Source organism: Alligator mississippiensis, chromosome 13, assembly GCF_030867095.1.
Source record: "Alligator mississippiensis isolate rAllMis1 chromosome 13, rAllMis1, whole genome shotgun sequence".
NCBI classification, from domain to species: Eukaryota; Metazoa; Chordata; order Crocodylia; family Alligatoridae; genus Alligator; species Alligator mississippiensis.
In genome coordinates this window covers 4781303-4801012 of record NC_081836.1, presented here as the reverse complement: position 1 = coordinate 4801012, position 19710 = coordinate 4781303, and the positions used below count along the sequence as shown (strand labels likewise).

At 46.8% G+C, this 19710-nt stretch overlaps 1 protein-coding gene across 8 annotated transcripts in view; it reads left to right on the top strand.

Annotated features, from left to right (window-relative positions):
* Positions 1 to 19710, top strand: part of UBR4 (ubiquitin protein ligase E3 component n-recognin 4) — a 100334-nt gene that overhangs the window by 72545 nt on the left and 8079 nt on the right. For all 8 annotated transcript variants that reach the window (XM_059716536.1, XM_059716535.1, XM_059716531.1 and 5 more), the window contains 24 exons: positions 1137 to 1227; positions 1632 to 1716; positions 2115 to 2242; positions 2916 to 3045; positions 3649 to 3806; positions 3945 to 4054; positions 4348 to 4489; positions 5409 to 5490; positions 5845 to 6018; positions 6568 to 6689; positions 7141 to 7338; positions 7434 to 7514; positions 9803 to 9890; positions 10614 to 10741; positions 11206 to 11313; positions 11841 to 11960; positions 12716 to 12906; positions 13312 to 13485; positions 14120 to 14219; positions 14826 to 15044; positions 15751 to 15864; positions 16529 to 16671; positions 17014 to 17139; positions 18298 to 18492. In XM_059716536.1, coding sequence (XP_059572519.1) covers positions 1137 to 1227; positions 1632 to 1716; positions 2115 to 2242; positions 2916 to 3045; positions 3649 to 3806; positions 3945 to 4054; positions 4348 to 4489; positions 5409 to 5490; positions 5845 to 6018; positions 6568 to 6689; positions 7141 to 7338; positions 7434 to 7514; positions 9803 to 9890; positions 10614 to 10741; positions 11206 to 11313; positions 11841 to 11960; positions 12716 to 12906; positions 13312 to 13485; positions 14120 to 14219; positions 14826 to 15044; positions 15751 to 15864; positions 16529 to 16671; positions 17014 to 17139; positions 18298 to 18492 — 3207 coding nt within the window. The remainder of the gene's footprint in view (positions 1 to 1136; positions 1228 to 1631; positions 1717 to 2114; positions 2243 to 2915; positions 3046 to 3648; positions 3807 to 3944; positions 4055 to 4347; positions 4490 to 5408; positions 5491 to 5844; positions 6019 to 6567; positions 6690 to 7140; positions 7339 to 7433; positions 7515 to 9802; positions 9891 to 10613; positions 10742 to 11205; positions 11314 to 11840; positions 11961 to 12715; positions 12907 to 13311; positions 13486 to 14119; positions 14220 to 14825; positions 15045 to 15750; positions 15865 to 16528; positions 16672 to 17013; positions 17140 to 18297; positions 18493 to 19710) is intronic.

Here is a 19710-nt window from a genome sequence, read left to right as displayed (position 1 = left end):
TAGTCCATAGTAGCTCTGCAAGCCTTGTGCACAAAGTAACCCGTAGTGTTACCTACTGGTCACTAGGCAGGGTAGAGTTGGTTTGCACTCAGTATACAGCTGATAGTGGTAGCAAACATCCAACACCATACACAGAAGTATATTTATTCCAGAAAAAGTTACTCCATTCTCAGAAATAACTGTACATCAAAGAGCAGCATTGCCTCTGCAGCATGCACTGCACGTGTTGTGTGTCTACTTTACTTTCTCTCTGAAGTAAGTTGAGAATTGAGTACAGGTGCCATCTAGCTAGATCCATGGAATGTAATTTGAAGTTGCCACAGGACTGATGATAATGCTTGTTGTAGTAGATAACCCACTTCTAGCCCAAGACGTGAGTTCTCCGACTGCGGTGATCATGTTAGTTTACTCCCTTTGTACGTATATTAGCACTATACGTAAAGGAGTTGTTCAGATGAAAATATTCTCTACAGCCACTGTTTCAAAGAGACATGTCTGTATTTTGTATTGCTGTGCTGCAGAAAGCTGTATGCTAGTGGTGGTGTTAGTGTTAAGATACTTCCTCATGTTACAGGACTGTTTCTAGTAAAATCAGCAGGGAGTGGGAAGCAGACCTTCCAAGTTCAATTCCTGACATTTACATCGACCTCACATTTTCAAGCACTTCATAGAGCGAGTTTGTGGTGCTTTCAGTTACTCTGTGCTTCCACACTTCCTTTTGAAGTTCTGCTTGCTCAGCACTTCAGAAGCAGATCTGGGAGGTTCCTGGCTTTGGCAAACCTTTTAAAAAACGGATTCTAAAATGTGTCTGCCTCAGTTCCCTTATCGGTAGAATATCGCTATCGCTCCTCCGGGATGTTGAAGGATGGGTCCCCAAGGCACATTGAGATCCTTTATGTGGAAGGCACACCCTATATGTGAGATGTTATTTCTTCTCTGTACTGATCAAGTGCCAAGGCTTTAAGAGGTTACCACGCAAGAGGGAGTTTATAAAGGGCTCTTTTATGTCAGGAAAATGCTAGTTCCACCAAATTGCTGTAGATTTCAGATGAACCAAACCAAAATGAGATATTTGGCATACTAGTGAAATCGCTATAAGCAGTGACTAATAGTACTTCCTTTGGTTCTGGAATTAGAGACAATCCCGAGGCCACACAACAAATGAATGACCTAATCATTGGGAAGGTGTCTGCTGCTCTGAAAGGACATTGGGCAAACCCAGATCTGGTAAGAAACCCTGATGTTTTAGTATTTCTCTTTTCCTCCTTATCCCTCCCAAGCTGCCTTGTGGGGTTCCAGCATCTGCTTCATGTAAAGTAATGTCCCCAGCCGGCCCGCAGTCACGAGTGTCTTGTGTCCCCTGATAAGAATTATGGTAGAAACTTGGAGTCAAACATAGCATGATATATATGATGGTAAATGAGTTTCCTCAAACGGTTTTGCTGAGACATATCCATTCTGTCTTGTAGCATTCCTGATTATTCATTCCTGTGCCCCCCTCAAGCAGGTTGCCACTCACCCCAGATAGAGACGTTGAGCTGAGATGATTGTATTGCTAAATATGAAGTGGCACGAATGACACTGTCCCGTCACTGAAACTTGCTAAAACTTAGCTTGTTCTTCTGGTGCAGGCTAGCAGCCTCCAGTATGAAATGCTGCTGCTGACCGATTCCATCTCGAAGGAAGACAGCTGCTGGGAGCTGCGATTGCGTTGTGGTAAGTGCAGATACTCATTTAGGAGTTCAAACAAAATTGCTCTGTTAAGGTCTGCGTGGATAGGAGAGAGCGGTGACCAAGATCAACCATCCCAGCACAGATAGCTGGCGTGCAAGGCAAAGGGGCTATCAGCAAGTCTCATCAGGGCAGTATCTCAGCATAGCAGACAGGCTGTGCGAGGAAGGAGTGAAGGAAGTAGAATCATCTCCCTTATGGGAAGGATTATTTTATCATGTGCGACTTCAGGAGAGTGTGGTGGGTTGGCTCAAGAGGGAAGGATCTTGCCTGGGATTACCTGGCCCATCGGTGGAGTGGACAGCCAGAGGGGGCTACCTCACCCGCGGGTTCCTACCTTGACTGCAGATACTTCAGCAGTGTTAATCCCTCTGTCCTTTCAGCTCTCAGCCTCTTCTTGATGGCAGTAAACATTAAGACTCCAGTAGTAGTTGAGAACATCACCCTCATGTGCCTGCGAATTCTGCAAAAACTGATCAAACCTCCTGCTCCAACCAGCAAGAAAAACAAGGTACCTCCCTTAACACTACAAAGCATAGGCAGAGAGACACCTGGCTGAGTAAAATCTTGACGTGCACTATTCCAGTGACATCATGGGTCTTGGATTCCTGCTCCTGTTCACTGTTGATCTAGAAGCGCCAGACCCAAGAGCTGGAATCTAGTGGCAAATCTTTGAAGAACAAGATCTACAGATAAATTGATTGCTGCTTCGTATTGTTCTTAGTGGTTCAGATCATTAATCCAAACACTTTCCACTTTCTCCATCAAAGACATATTAAGATCTGTAGAAAGAGGGCTCTTGAGGCAATAACTCTGATACTTCAGATGGGTTCTCGGAGGGCTTTTACCAGCTCCTCTGAAGCAAGTACACCCATTGATTTTTTTTTTCCATGTAGTGCTGTACATCAGTCTCATGGGCATGGAGTAAAGTATGTACGCTACTAAGGCAATGTCTGTTGCAGTGAAGCAGAGTGATCTGGCCATATAAAACTGAACCAAACTGTGCTTGTCCAGACACAGAGAGCTGTATTCACCTTTCCAGTGTACAGGCCAGGTGGGAGGTTCTGCTGCAGAAGCAGTTTGTCCTGGGAGGGACTGTGGTGCAGGCTGGAGCCCCATGAGTAGTTTGCCGTAAGGAAGAACTTGAGGCTGTCATGATCCACGATCCTCCCTTTGTTTCCTAGGATGTGCCTGTCGATACTCTCACCACCGTTAAACCTTACAGCAATGAAATCCATGCACAGGCTCAGCTGTGGCTCAAGAGGGACCCAAAGGCATCGTATGAAGCTTGGAAAAAATGCCTCCCTGCTAGAGGTAGGATCGTGTCTGTTAGTTCATCTTTGCACAGTTTAACTGCATTTGGCGGGGTCCGGGGTGATGGTTGTCTGTGTTCATATTTGAATAGTAACCTTGCTGGCTGGTCTGAAAATTGCTACCAGTCTTCTGTATTCCCCTCACAGCTGATCTCTGTGCTTCAGCTGTACAACGAGCAGCATCCTCAAGGGCTGTAGCACTTGCATGCTAGATTCAACCCTGTTGATTCAGGAGTTTTTTATGGACTAAAACCTTAGAAGTGTCTGATGTGAATGAAGGGAGCACAGCGCTAGGAGGAGCCCAGGCCTCCTGAGTTCTTTCTGGCTCTATTGACTCAGATTGAGACCTTGGGCAAGGCACTTGATCCTTTTGTGTCTAACCCTGTTTTAAGGTGCAGAGGATACCAGCTCCTTTCCAAGGTTGCTATTAGGAATAATCATCTATAGCATCAATTTTGAAAGCCCCCTGCCTGGGTATCCAAGTTGCAATGTTAAGCCACTGGAATGAAACAATTCCCAGTCCATCAATGTAATAGTTACCAACATGTGAAGCAATTACTGCAGGGACCATCGATAGTTCCTTAGAGTTGTGTTAATGTTTTAGGTATAGAGGCAAATGGGAAATCTCCCAGCAGAACAGAGCTGCACCAGCTCTACTTGTCCGAAAAGTACATCTGGAAATGGAAACAGTTCATGAGTCGCCGTGGGAAGAGAACCTGCCCTCTGGATCTCAAGCTGGGGCACAACAACTGGCTGCGGCAGGTGAAAGCGCTTGGAGGGAGAAGGTGTGGGGGATGCCCCGTGCCCAGTGTGAGAGCGGTGGGGTGTGCCGACTGCTTAGCCACTGCAGAGCTGCCAGTTCAGTCACCAACTGGTTGCATTTCAATTCTCCTGCTGTAGGTACTGTTTACTCCTGCAACCCAAGCTGCAAGGCAGGCTGCATGCACTATTGTAGAAGCTCTGGCCACCATCCCCAGTCGGAAACAGCAGGTCCTTGATCTCCTTACCAGGTATCTCATAAGACACAGCTCCTGTGCATCACCTGTCTGTATTGACCCCTGATTCCTGCTAGAATCGCTCTGTGTTCCTCTAAAAGTGCTGCCCTGGTCTCTAGACCTTAGCCCCCTCTAGAGGACTAAGGTTTTGCAAGTACAGTACTTCAGTAGTGCTGGGGGGGAGGGAGGGAGGGATGGAAAACGTGCATGAGGCAGGGGCTGTTCTTCATGTTTCCACACTGTCCTTAAATCCGGGATGCTTGTTCTCATTAAGCAGTTCCCTACTTCTGCTTGTTTCCCTGTGCTAGCTACTTGGATGAGCTGAGTATTGCTGGGGAGTGTGCTGCTGAGTACCTGGGTCTGTATCAGAAGCTCATCAAGCCTGCACACTGGAAGGTCTACCTTGCAGCAAGAGGGGTTCTGCCCTACATTGGTAACCTCATCACAAAGGTATGTGTGTGCAATAGGGAGTAAAATAGTACTAGGAAGCAAGCACCCTGTCAGTCTGCTCACCCAGTGCCTGCATGCTGAAGGCTGTGCTGCCCGACTCAGGGAACCAGTCCTCGCTGTGGGATTTTTGAGGTGACTGCTTCCACCTATGAGCAGAAATGACTCCATCTGTCTTATCTCTGGCTGCGCCATGCCATGATGCAAGCTGCCCATTTCTCTTGTGTAACTGCTCCGTGGGCAGCTATGCCAAGAAATGAGAACATCTGATACGTGGACTTGGCAGGAGCTTTGCACCAAGCACTGTGCGCCAACTGCCAGGCTGGGCTCAGAGGGCAAATACTGATGACAGGGAAGGATTAGGGCTGCTTCCATTCCTCGAGCGTGACTCGCAGGCTGTTGGAGGGGCGGTGCTTGCTGTTACTGTCTTCCAGTATGTGGGTTTCAGCAGCTTGATACTTAAGGGTAGCAGAGGGGAAACCCAACCCTGGCCCCAGGCAATCCACATGGGGGGATAAAGAGTTTGAACTGAACCCTGCACCAGGGCAGCTGAACATTACTGGACTAACAATATACCTGACCATGGGCAACACACACATCAGCTACAATGCCAACACCAGCATTTCAGGGCCTAGGGGGGACTGTCAGGGATAGGATTGACATATAGAGGATAGGAATGTGGAAGACCTAAGGAGTACACCTTGGGCACCAACAGGCAGATTTTTTCCCCCACCTTTGTACTGCAGTTCTGGCTTTTATGTAGCCAGCTTTAGCTCTCTGCAATGCCTGTTAGTAATTTGGTGATCTCACACCAGCCAGACTCTCTTTTGGGTCTGCTGGGCATTGATCAGCCAGTCATTCCTGGCACCGCAAGTATGCTTTGCTGCTTGGCCATCCTGATGGGGTTTGTTCATGTTTTTAGGAAATTGCTCGTCTACTTGCCCTGGAAGAAGCCACTCTCAGCACTGACCTGCAGCAGGGGTACGCCTTGAAGAGCCTCACAGGTACCTACTGCCTTCCCGTATTGATTGCACGTAATGATTAGAGGGGTGCCTCCCTGGTCTTGGTGTATGGTGTACAGCAGCCTATGGCTAAGTGTCAAACTGCCCCCACCACAAGTGCAAGCAGCAGTAAAGTTGTTTGCTGAGTATCATCAGAGCTGGCTTTAACACGAGCGAGAAGGGCAGCAGCCCTTGTGCAGGGTTTTTTTAATGTGGAAATTTGCACATTTGAGTGCTTGCTCACACGCACACGATTGGGTAAGTCACAGACTGGGCACTAGGAGTCTCTGCAGGCTGGTTCATTCTGATGTTCCTTTTGCAGTGCAGTTACACATTTGTTCTCTCCCCTTTGTGTAGGGCTCCTCTCTTCCTTCGTGGAGGTGGAGTCTATCAAACGGCACTTCAAAAGCCGGCTGGTGGGCACGGTGTTGAACGGCTACCTATGCCTGAGAAAGCTGGTGGTGCAGAGAACGAAGCTGATTGATGAGACCCAGGATATGCTGCTGGAGATGTTGGAAGATATGACAACAGGTAGAGCCAGCTGGCTTCCAGGAAGCTTGATTCTAGGTCAGCTGAGATAGCAAGATGCACATTGCAGCCCCATCAGCACAGTTTCTGACGGACCATTACAGGGTTTCTCATGGTTTTGTCGACAGTGTCATTTTAGAGTTAAGAAATGATCATCATGCAGCACTTCAAGTCTGGTGTGAAGTGTCATTGCCTAGGGCTGAGAAACACTAATGCAGGACAGTGGCTTTTTCACACACTTCTCCTCATTGTATGACAGACTTTGCAAGCAGAGCTCTCTAACAATTTCCTTGTGGTCAGGGTGCAGCAGAAGAAATGCCTGGATTTTGAGTTAATTGGTTTCCAGGAATGTCAAGTCTTGTTATGAAAAGATTGCTTTTCTGAAGTGGTGCCACTATCCCCTCTCTTGTGTTAGATAGGTGCCACTTTTCAGGAGAGAGGAGCACAGCCGGGTAGTATCCTGCTTGCTACAAGAGGGTTGCTTGGGTAAAAGCAGAGATCAGTGGAAAAACTCAGCCCTGCGCCTCCCTAGCTACCCTGTTCTCTTTACAGGCACAGAATCTGAAACGAAAGCCTTCATGGCAGTGTGCATCGAAACCGCTAAACGTTACAGCCTTGATGACTACAGGACTCCTGTCTTCATATTTGAGAGACTTTGCAGTATTATCTACCCTGTAAGTAGCAGACACACGTGCAGTCACATGCAGGTCTTGTGTATATCCTGGAATGGGATACGCTTGTTAAAGCAAGGTAGCTTTCACTGCAGCAGAACAGACCCAAAACCATGCGATGCGCGGTGAGGTTGGTTTGATGCCAGCCACGTAGAGTTGTACTGATATGCAGTCCCCTTCCTCGACCGCGATACCACAGCAGAGACTGTGCACTTTTCTGATGCAGATAAGACGTCTCTGTGCTCTATTTAATGTGCACTTACTCTGCTTGCAGGATGTGATCTGTTCTTATCAGATCTCCTAAGTCAGAAACAGTGTTCAGCAGGGGGAGACCTATTGAATGACATAACTGTCGCCTTCAGTGAAAAATTTGCTAGCTATGTGGCATGAAGAGGAGAGGGAAAAGGTGGTTGGGGAAATTTTCATCCACTCGCCCTCTGTCGTTGCTGTACAGGAAGAGAATGAAGTGACAGAGTTCTTTGTGACTCTGGAGAAGGATCCCCAGCAGGAAGACTTCTTGCAGGGCAGGATGCCAGGGAACCCCTACAGCAGTAATGAGCCTGGCATTGGGCCGCTCATGAGGGACATCAAGAACAAAATCTGTCAAGATTGTGACCTGGTGGCTTTGTTGGAGGATGACAGTGGAATGGAGGTGAGCAGGCACAGCTTCTGTTCTCCCGCAGGGAATGTGATGACCCCTGCGATGTTGTGAACTTGTGCTTAGATTTCTTTTCTCCTTCCTTTCAGCTTTTGGTGAACAATAAGATCATCAGCTTGGATCTACCAGTTGCTGAGGTCTACAAGAAGGTCTGGTGTCCCACTAATGAGGTATGTGCGTGCAGCCCCACATCGCTTAATGCCGGACAGGCTCAGCATTTGTCTTTGAAGCCTGAAGGCTCGGGATTGCTACATGCACCCACTTTTGGACTGAAAAAAACACTTTCTGCTGCTCAGCTTTGTGGTATGGATGACCCAAATGCACGTGCCACTGACCCGGTCTTAATGGAGTGTGCCTGTTGCACCTAAACATCTGTAGGAATCGTAGCCGACTCCTCAGGCTTCTTACCCTCTTGAGAAACCACTGCATTTAGTGTCACTGCCTTTCAGTGCTCATTTCACACTCCATCTGCACATGGCAACATGATATATGTGTACAGCCGGGGGACCCCAGATTGCCCCATCAATCTGCATTTCAAAGACCAGCCTAAAATGTCTGCGCAGAAAGAGCATCTGACACCACTCCATATTATTTTGCACTGCTATAGTGCCTTCCATTCAAAGACCTCCAAGAACTTGACAGACATTAATCCTCACAACTTGCCGTTAGCTGGAGGTATTGCCCCATTTTTTAGATGAGGAAACACACAGCGAGCTGAAGGGACTTGCCCGCGGTGTCACAGCAGGCTCATTCCAGAGGTGGGAATAAAATCCAGAATGACTGCCTCCGGTATTGTGCGCTCTGTATCCACTAAATTAAGCTCTTACTAAAAAGGAAGCTGTCAGAATAAATCTCCCCCATTTAAAATGTGTTTTCCCAGCCCTGCTAGCACTAATAGCGCTGGAGATTATGAAAGCGGACTGAATTTGTAAAATCTCGGTTTATATGCTTTGCTTGTTCCTAGTTTATTCATTTGCATTTTGCTTCTGGTGGACTGAAGACCCCAATGCCTACTTTCACCTGGAGGTTCCCACTCACCAGCTCAATGGTGTTTGGGGTTCGCTACTCTGGGGAGGGTTTGACTTTCGTTGAGTTGTCATGTTTGGAAGTATTGCTTCTGATACCAAACCTTTGCTGCAAAATCAAGTCCAAAGAGAGTCGATAGCGAGCTTTTTCTTTTTCACTAAGAAACGAGGCCGGGGCTGGGGGGCGGGGAACTGCAGTCTGCTCCTTCTGGTAAATCCCAATTTGAACGTGCTGTCAAGAAAAGCAAACCCGAATATTGCACTTGCAAGGTGGCGGAGTAGTCGGTGTATTGCTTTCCCAAGATGCCCTGCTGTATGTGAAAGGCTGAGTTTGTTCAGCATTACTGTCACCGAACAGCTTTCATCTGTCTTCCTTTGTGTGCATCTCTCCAAAGCACTTCTGGAGCTCCCTCTCGAGTTCCCTAGGAAATAGACAGGCTCACAAGAAGCTAACCTCAGGCCTGGTTTTGTTTCCCTTGTCTCTTTCACCAGCTTTTTTTTTGTTCATCTGCCATTTTACCAGGGCCCCTGCGGTGTTAATTGCTGGTCTCTAGCGTGGCCTTTGAGCAGATCTTCCCCCAGGGCTTTCCCTGTGCTTATGTATTTGCTCTGACATTAAGCACTGCTTATTCCACATCAGGCTTAGCGTGCTTTCTGACAGGTTTTCTCTCTCGAGGTCTCCTGCTCCCAAATCTGGGATTTTTCTTTTCTGCTTTTTATTCAGACCTTTGGATTAAAATGGGAAGTTCAGTGATCGACAAACAGTGTTCTGAGATAGAAACGCATCTGCAAGCCAACCCATCCCCCTCTCTGCAGCTAGTCCTTGATTATGTTGGAATCTTCCTAATAATACTACTCTCCTTTAGTAAAAGCACATTGAACCGCTGCTTACTTTTCTCTCCTTCCTTTTGCATTATCAGGAGTTGTCTGTTTAAAAGCCTCTCTCCTTGGCTGAGGTTTCGGGTAGACTTCCTCATCTCTTCTTGGGCTGTGGGTTACGCCAAGGAGAGATTGATTATAGAGAAGCTGCCTGCACTATAGACTTACACATTATGCTTCCGGGTGATGGGGCTTATTGAATACCCCAGTTCGGTTTCTCACTAAAGAAATCAGTCAGAGGGGAGGCTTAGTAGTAAAGAGCTGTTAATTAGCCGTACAGCTTGATAATGGGGCAATGTTAGGGAAACGACTAGAGTAATTGATGGTTTACTGAGGTTTTAGCAGCATGTGGTTTTATAATAGTTTCTAGCGTCTCTAAAGAAAGAGGAGAAGTGAGCAGTGGCAGGAATGCCCGACATTGCTGTTCTGTGCTGGGTGAAAGAAAACGGATGCTTAAACACCCGTAATCCCCTCTAAAGGGAATGTGGCGGGACCACTGTGCTTTTTCAGACACCAGCACAGGAGACACGACATTGTCTAATTCTCTTCCTTAGGGGGAGCCAATGAGGATCATTTACCGCATGCGAGGGTTGCTAGGAGATGCGACTGAAGAATTCATCGAGTCTCTGGACTCCACTACAGGTAAAACCTGGGATTGGATATGGAGCCCAGGGTTTGCTCCAGAGACCGTGGCACCATTAACCTGGCAGCGTTGAGTTCATAGTTGATTGCTATCTCTTTTGCTATAGTTACCTGCTTCACTGAGAGCGGATGATCAGTTTGATGACAGCTCTGTAGCCTGTACTGTAAAACTAGGCACTAACATGACCCTCATCCTCGTACTGCCTGTCACTTCACAAACAGTAAATGAATTTATCTTCGCAGTCCTCTTATGAGGACGATGCTAGCCCATCTCACAATGCAGATGGTGGGGAACAGAGGAGCTGAGAAACAAAGCAAGATCTTTTGTGGACTCTGCAGCCCATTTTGGATGCGATCAGTTCTGTGTCCTGTCCAGTGCTTTAAGAAAAGCATCCCTGACTTCTCGCATTCCTGAGACATGAGAAATGGTTTTAATTGAATTCAGGTTTAAAAGTTAAGATAAGATACTAGAGCTTGTAGTCAGCAATGCTTTGGGATTTTAGAACGGTAGACAAAAAAACCCATGCCTATCAAACTCCTTCCTTGTTACTCTGGTTCTGATTTCTCTCGGATTTGACCTAGCTGATTAACTCTGACCATAGCAGGCGTTGACAAGTGTTACGTCAGCCTCTGCTTTTACTTGAGTGCCTGGTGCTTAGGTCAGCTTTATAGTCTTGTTGGTAGACCTTACCCCACCAGTCACGTTGTCTTTCCTCCCTGTAGATGAAGAGGAAGACGAGGAAGAGGTTTATAAAATGGCGGGCGTGATGGCTCAGTGTGGAGGCCTGGACTGCATGCTGAACAGACTGACTGGAATCAAGGATTTCAAACAGGGTCGACACCTCTTAACAGTGAGTCTGAGCTACCGCAAGGTTTTTGCAAGGCACATCCGTGTGTGTGTGTTTAAGGCTTTTGAGTGTTTCCTTACAGTGCTTCCTTACAGAAAGGGACCACTCAGCAAAGCTCCCTCTTCTGCAACAGCTGGCTGCACTGCAGCTCCATTAGTAGAGCAGACCAGTTTCAGTGTCATTGTACCAGTTGCCTCCTTTTTCTTCTTAATCCCTCTGTTAAATTCTTCTGCCAAATCGTTGACAGGATTGGGTCCCTGTTTGCTTGCATGGTTATTTTCTGCATGACAAAATCTGACTGGAAAATCAATCTCCCTGCAAAGGTTCACCTTTGTGGAGCTGTCACCTTGTCCTTCCCCGCAAAAGATTTTGGGAAGTGAACTAGATTGTCGGCAGCTTTTTGTTCCAGCTCATTCCTGCCACGTCTCTCGGGAATATTTTGTAGGATGCACTCTCTTCTTTGGTAGGTGCTGCTAAAGCTGTTCAGCTACTGCGTGAAGGTGAAAGTAAACCGTCAACAGCTGGTCAAGCCTGAGATGAACACTTTGAATGTCATGCTGGGGACGCTGAATCTGGTAAGGACAAGTTTTAGACCACAGTGGGCTTAGAAATGGTTGTCTTCGAGCCTTCTGCAAGGAGAAAAAACTGATGACCTTGGCATTACTGCTGCTGGGATGAAAGTTGCACACCAAGGCTATGGCTGTAATCTGCTAGAAGCCACAGAAACAAGTGTGTTGACTTAATGTCCCGCATCCTTGAGACTGAGAGGCAGTTATCTGAAGAGCAACATTGCAGATAACAGAACTTTTGCCCCCATCTTATCGCTCCTGTTAATCCCCTTCGGAAATGAACAGCGTCCTCTTCAAAAGATTTAACCAAGTCTCTGAAAATTACTTTTGGCTACTGTTCAGCTACCCCAAATGTCAGTCCTGCTTTCCTTCATAGCAACTAGGAGAGCTCAGGTCTGAGCTGTGGGTGGTTAGCTTTGTTCTTCGTATGTTCTGCTGGTTATTTCCTGTTTAGTGGTAACTGGGAATTGATGATGAGGCTGAGCCAGTACCGCTGGTGCTGCCATGGTGATTGAGACCTGTCGTTTCTGCAGGCCCTGGTGGCTGAGCAGGAAAGCAAGGACAGCGGCGGAGCAGCTGTGGCAGAACAGGTGCTTAGTATCATGGAGATTATACTGGATGAATCCAATGCAGAACCACTGAGTGAAGACAAGGTGAGTGTTTGGTGCTGGCTGGCACACAGTGGGAAATGCTGACTATAACTTAAGGCTTCTGAGTGTTTCCTTCCAATGGTGCGCATAGAAGGGGACATGCATAGAGATGTACGGAACCAGGAATCTCGGCTGTGTTGTCAAGTACAGTAGTTCTGGGTTGACTGATCCTTGTGGGAGGATAGACGCTGAGCCAAAAGCATTGCCAGCTTTCTGCCAGATACTTTTAAAAGGCTCATCTCCCCCTTGCTGTAGGTCAGATCGGCGATATTAACTGACACAGGAGGCAGCTCTTCCCTGTCCTTCAGCAGGCTTCTTTACAGGTTCTGGAAATACACTTGAATATGAGTTACCAGCAACATAAGCTGTTAATTGCACCAAAATCACCAAGAAATAGAACGTATTTTGCCTCTGTTATCCCAGTGCATCTACTAGGACAGTTAATGCTTGTCAGCCAGTCCTCCTTACGGGCTTGGGAGTAAGTCGATTTGACCCGAGAACATCTCAACAGTGGTTGCAGAAAGTCAGGTGTTGATCAGAGGGGGGCGATACCTGGGAATGCGTGAAGGATTCAGCTTCCCCACAACAAGGAGAATTCTGCCCTTGGTTGCTGGCTTGGGTTGTCATCCTGCCATCTTGCTGAAATCCATGAGCTCTTGTTCCTCAGGATTGGGAGTGGTCAGCAAGCCACTGGAACGTGAGGGTTTCCCTGATGCATGTAGATGAATCCTGAATGCGAATCATTCTTCCCTTTGCAGGGCAACCTCCTCCTGACTGGTGACAAGGATCAGCTGGTAATGCTGCTGGATCAGATAAACAGCACCTTTGTCCGCTCCAATCTCAGCGTCTTGCAAGGCCTATTACGCATCATCCCTTATCTGTCCTTTGGGGAAATGGAGAAAATGCAGATCCTGGTTGATCGATTCAAGCCCTATTGTAACTTTGACAAGTATGTTTAGGTTGTTTTTTTTTTCCTCCTGATTTGAGCACAAAGGACCAATTAAATTGTCTTTAATAAATCAAGAGCTCTGCTCATTACAATCTAACACAGGGTTTCCAGGCTTGTACATAAGCTTAATATGCCATCTTTTTTTTTTTTAAGAAAAAAAAACCCCATCAAGATGAAACTGTCTTTTTTTTTTTTTTTTTTCCAAGTGCTATGTGAACCAAAAACATCTAGAAAGTGCTGGTTTGCAGGGTATTTGCAGAAGGACACATCTCTGGCTTGAGGAGGGGAATTCATTATAGGGCTGGATGTGATGTGTGTGTTCATTAACAGGCAGAATGAACAGTCATACGCGCTGAGTCTACGAGAGAGAGTCTTACATATATTGCTGTTCCTGTCCTCACTTAGGTACGATGAAGAGCACAGTGGAGACGATAAAGTTTTCCTGGACTGTTTCTGTAAAATAGCAGCTGGCATAAAGAATAACAGCAACGGCCATCAATTGAAAGATCTCATCCTCCAGAAGGGGATTACTCAAAATGCCCTTGACTACATGAAAAAGCATATCCCTAGTGCAAAGAAGTAAGAGTTGCTTTGTATGTAGCAATCCTGTGTATCTTAGCCTTATTCCATCTTCCATCAGATGAATATTTTTTTTCCAAAATAAGTGTTAGGAATTCTGTACGTGGAAAGAGTTTGGCTTGGTGAAACTACAGGGAGTATAATCTTGAGAAAATCCTTCAGTCACTGGTTTAGATCATCTAACAGGCTGTGTTGCTACTGAGGGCCGTAAAACCAAATCTAAAGTGAACAACTGATTGGCGTGCTCTTACTATGTGCAGTGTGGAGAGGAGAGATTGTTGACCTAATTCCATGCAATTGGACCTGAGGAAAGGTACTTTGTGCTTGATAGCTTGTTGAAGATCTCTCCCAACTATGCAGGTGGTCCAATAAAAGATATCCTCCCAAAAAATCCTTGCTGCTCACTTCGTGTAACTTAAAATCTATACCAAGGAGTTACTCTAGGGTGGGATGGAACAATCTGGACCCTTCGACTAGGTTTAAAATGTTTGTGCGCGGAGTGGGGCACAGGAAGGGGACCTGGTTTTCAGCCCATCTGGTGTAATCCGGACTATTGGCTGGAGTGTAGCCGTCTTTTCAGCACTGGTAACTATTGTTGAGGCACTTCATGGTATTTTTTACCTTTTTTGTGTAGTTTGGATGCAGACATATGGAAGAAGTTCTTATCTCGCCCTGCACTTCCCTTTATCCTGAGGTTGCTTCGAGGGCTGGCCACACAGCACCCTGCCACACAGGTGAGAGCTTCTGTCTTGGAAACGAGTCGGAGGACACATGCTGCTTTGGTAACGGACTTTATATGACGGCTACCGCTAACACAGTATTCTCGTAGTAGCCGATTACCTGTTTTTTGTGGTTGAGGTGGAAGGCCACTTACTGTAGGCTGTCAGTCGATCTCTTTGGAAAGGCTAGTCAATTTATGACATTGTTTAAATGGAGACATTTTCAAAATAACTACTTTCTGGTACTGACTGGCACAAAATTTGCTACGTTCCCTTTGAAGAAATGATGGTTGAAGACTGCTCTGAGAGAGGTTTCCTTTGGCCTAGCTAATATTTTAAGTACTTGCATAGCAGTCTTGTTTCAGTTCCTAGTACTGTCCAGCACATGGACAAAACTGGGCAGTTTGGGGATATAATTTTAGGGCGGGTGCATCACAGAGGATGGCAAAAGTCCAGTCTTGGGAAGCTGTGCTATTACAAGGAAGTGCTTCCTTAACATTGCTCGTAGTGGCCCACACCTGTAGCTGTCGCACATCTTGGCTGTTGTGGGAGGGCTTATGTGGAAATTCAGTTCTCTTTGGGTTTGCTTCACAAGGGTGCCGTGTTTCAATCTTTTAACAGGTGCTAATAGGTACGGACTCCATTACAAACCTGCACAAACTTGAACAAGTGTCCAGCGATGAAGGGATTGGGACATTAGCTGAGAACCTGCTGGAGGCACTAAGGGAACATCCAGAAGTGAACAAGAAGATAGACGCAGCCCGCAAGGAGACCCGTGCAGAGAAAAAGCGCATGGCCATGGCGATGAGGCAGAAGGCTTTGGGCACATTGGGCATGACGGTAAAGTTCCTCTGCATGCATGCTGTCTTTATCGTCTGTTGTCTTGGGGAATATGCCACTTCCTTTTCTTTGGGTTTTTATGTGACTTGGGGAGAGTGAAAGTCGCGTATCAGACCTGAGGCTAGAATTCCTCTGACCCGGTGGTGCTGGTGGTGGCTGGGGAACTCGAGTTGTGGGGTCAGTGGTAATGCTGCTTATTGCCTGTGGGCCAAAAAGAATGGGACCCCTCCTGGTAAGGAGTAAACAACAGTCCTTGCCCTGACTACAAGCCTTAAAGGACAGGACACACACAGGATGGGGAAAGGGTATACTGTATGAGAGCAAAGTCATCAGTGTGTTGGAGGCAACTGTCACATTAGCCACACAGTGTGTCTTATGTCTGCAGTAGTCTCAGGTCTTGTCACCTGGTGGCCAGTGGCTTAAGAGCTTTCTATACACCAGCAGTTTCTTGTTGTAATCTAGAGTGGCAGGAAATCCAAGGTACCAAGCATTGTAATTCCTCCTTAATTTTGATTGGCAACATTACTTAATAAAAGGTGAAGGGTTTCTAATTCAGCTGATAGGCCGCTGGCAGCTGTAAAACACAAAATGCTGCTTGAGTTTAATGTTCTTCCTTTCTAGTAACAAACTTGCTCTCTGACTTAGCAAGTGTGAATTCCTCTCTGGTTTCATTCTCCTAACATGCTTGACTTGCTCTGTCTTACAGACTAACGAGAAGGGCCAGGTGGTGACAAAGACCGCGCTCCTCAAACAGATGGAGGAGCTAATAGAAGAACCAGGACTGACCTGCTGTATCTGCAGAGAAGGGTATAAGTTTCAGGTATGGCATCAGGAAGGCCCTAACATGATACAGGGAGATCCACAACTGTGTATCCTAGTGCCTGACTGAGCCACGGCGTACTGCAAGACCAGGGGATTATTCCTGAGATCAGTAGGGCTCTGGTGTGCTTTGGAAACAGGAAGGTGCTCTCAAACTCCTTTTGCCTCTAGCTCTCCTCTAATTCTGGAGAAGGTGCCAGGAAGGAGGTGTGGAGCTCCTCCAAAGTGTGTGTAGGATCCTCCACAGCTGATTGGTACGAAATACCCAGCCTGCTTTAAACAGACCCAACAAAATACCCAACCTACTTTAAACTTTAAAGGTGTTTTCTGGTGGGCTGGTTCTGTACACAGAACAGAGGCTTAGCAGTCTGTTAGCTGGAGTGGATAGGTCCAACAGAAAAGTCTATGCCCATCTCTTCTGTTACTCGGTTTTGCTGTGGGGCTTCACACCCCAGTTTCCAGTGTAGTCCTAGCTTCCCTGTTTCCATGACTCCCCTTTCCAGATGGGAAAAATGAGTTGGTTGGTGGAGACTTGGAAAGCTTGTTTGACTCTAATACTTTCTTATGGACATAGGGTCAATTAACTCTTGAATGGTTGGCAAGCTATTAACCGCTCACAGGCACAAGTATTTCATCTCTAATGAAGCTCTGGTTGGCCGTTACAGCCTGCGAAGGTCCTGGGGATTTACACTTTCACCAAGCGAGTTGCGCTGGAGGAGTTTGAGAACAAACCCCGCAAGCAACAGGGCTACAGCACGGTCTCTCATTTCAACATTGTCCATTACGACTGTCACCTTGCTGCTGTGAGGTAAGATCTTCTCGCCATCTGCCAGGCAGTGGCGCTGGATGTTCCCTTCCATGGTGTTTCATCAAAGCATTTAATATCCCTTACACTATAATTTGACATGGGCGTGCTCTCATGTTCACCCCACAGCTAAAGAACAGCCATTGTTCTCCACGTTTAATGATGGCCTCCCTTAATGCAGTTAGACATTGTGAAGCACTTGGAAGTCAAAAAGCTTTACGTGATCTCCTAAATGACGGTTGAATGGCCCTAAACAGCTACAGCATCACCGCCCTTTTTGATCATTTGGACAAAATCTTCTGCGTCTCTAACCTATCTGCACATGGTGCCTTTTTGCCAATACAGACTAGCCCGTGGTCGGGAGGAGTGGGAGAGCGCAGCTCTCCAAAATGCCAACACCAAGTGCAATGGGCTTCTCCCAGTCTGGGGGCCTCATGTGCCGGAGTCTGCCTTCGCCACTTGCTTAGCCAGGTGAGTACCGAATGCTCCTCTTTCTGATGGCTGGTGTCCTAGGCAGGAGGTGTCTGAGGCATACACGTTTCAGACTGCAGGCAGAAGGTGATATTTCAGCCCTGTTAGCATTGAGGTTTCATAACTGATCAGAGTTCCAGATTGCAAGGCATGGCCGTAACACGGGTTGCACTGCTACGTCATTTCGTTTTTCTCTCCCGGAGATGGATAGGGCAGAAACAGGAAAAACCAATTACCTTAGCCCCAAGCTAACTGTGAACCTGCAGCATGTCAGCACTGACTGCTCGTGCAGCACGGCTGGTATCTGTTTCTTCTAAGAAATGAATTCCTTGACACTGGCCACCGGATGCAAATTTTGCACCTGTCTCTTCTAACCCCCCATCAAGCACTAGTGCGATGAGGTATCTGGTGAGCAGCAGAGGGCATCTCCGGTGGGGTTACCAAGTTGATAAATCTGTGTGTCATGGCTCGGTTTTTAATCACTTCAAGGTCGTGAGTCTCCATTCTTCACTGTTTTGTGCTTGCGACTGGGCTTGAATCACCAGCAGTGGAAACTGAAGGGATGGTAAACTACTTTAATCTTCATGCTGATGAATTCTTGTGCTCTCTGAGCAGTCTCAGAGGGAGCTAATCATGGTGGGGGCTCGCACAACAAACCTGATTGACACCAACAAGTCATTTGAATATATTGCCAAACAGCTGTCGGATGGTAATGGCTTCCAATCGCTGTGGGATTCTAACCCTTGACCCGAAGCGGAAAGACTCCATATCTCATTACCGGTGCTCCGAGCCATCAAGTCCCATCCCTCTGCGTTTGTACTGTTGTGTTAGATACTAGAATTAGTTGGACCTCCAGCCTGCATGCATTAGGGAGCCTCATCCCTGGCAGTGGCCCTCCTAGTAAGAAGGGGAAGTACCAATGTTTATATGTAGGAAGACCAGCCTGAATTGGATTTCCAGACGAAGGTGAAAGACCTACGGCATTAATTGCAGATGTTTGGGTGTTTGAGTCTCCTGATTTTATTCTCTTGGTGCCCTTCTCTGCTGTATCTGCACAGGTTCTGATCCATCTTGTTTGCAGCAGGCAGGAATTTGTTTAGCTGCATTCCCAAAGGTGGCTTAATGCGTACAGTATAATCCACCACTCTCTTTTTCCAGACACAACACGTACCTCCAGGAGTGCACGGGGCAGCGGGAACCCACCTACCAGCTCAACGTCCATGACATTAAGCTACTGTTTCTCCGCTTCGCTATGGAGCAGTCGTTCAGTGTGGACACCGGAGGAGGAGGAAGGGAGAGCAACATACACCTCATTCCATACATAATTCACACTGTGCTTTACGTCCTCAACACGTCAGTATCTGTGTGTGTCTGTCTTGCCTGTCTGTCCCCCGCTAGTGACAGGGTGACTCTTGGAGCTCCAGATGATAAATACATGAACAGCTGCCATAGAGCCTCCTGTTGGGTGTCGCTGTGGGTGTGGAAGCTTACCCAGCTTGCTGGGGGTAGAGGGAAATGGCAGAGGGGACAGAGATAAATCTTGCAGCAATTGTGGTCCTGTTCAGGACTGTGAAATGTGCACAGTCGCATTCCAGCTTGGCACGGAGGAAGAGAGCTCTAATGCAGGGTGCGTTCACGCTGCACTGTGTGCATTTCCTCCCTTACAAGAGAGGTGACTGGAAGACAGGACAACCTCTAAGTGTTTAAAAGGGAGCAGAATACACCCCTGACGCAGGTTGTTAGAGGTAGTAAATATTTTGCAGCAAAACACAGCCATTTGGGATGTTCAGGGAACCTAGTGGAGAAAAACAATATGTGATTTACCTCCTCTTCCATTCTGCGTGTAAGCATCATTTCCATGCTGGAGGATGTTTGGGTTACTTGAGTGAAGAGCACGCTGCCAAAGTTAAGCCATGTTTTGGAAGCAGGTGCTCTGATTTTTTTCTCTCCTTGGAAAGCCAACTGGCCAGTTTCCCTTCCAAGTTCTCATGCTGTAGCACTATGCTGTAATGTTTGGATTGCAAGGTGCTGCAGTGAAATGCTCACTGGAATAAAAATTCTGCTTCTGTCAATAAAATGGATGGATAGATGGATTAGATTAGATTAGATTTCTATTTTTTTTTTTTTTTACAAATCCTAAATAGCAAACCCAGTTTGGCCTTGACAGCATGTCCAGCTGCACGGCGCTGTAGGCAAGCATCAGCCTAAAATGTTTCTGACCAATTGGGCTTGACGTGGTTTTAGAGAAGCCAAAGGGGGTAATATTAATTATAGATGAGGCATCTCATAGAAAACAGATGTTGGAATCTGTGCCCCTTACTCCAAGGTTGGTCCAAATCAAATTGCAGCCTGGTTTTTCCCCTCTCCCCATCCCCTAAACTAATCAACACTTTGACTGTGTATGCAACGTGTGCTTTGCTTTTAATATCTACCTGCAGATCCACCCTGTTGTTTTCCGATCCTTTATGAGACACCAAAGTTAAGCTGTTCGTTCATCTTTGAACTCCCCTTGGCAGCACTGGAGATCCCCCTGTGACTTTATTATTATTATTATTTTTTAAGACTACGAAT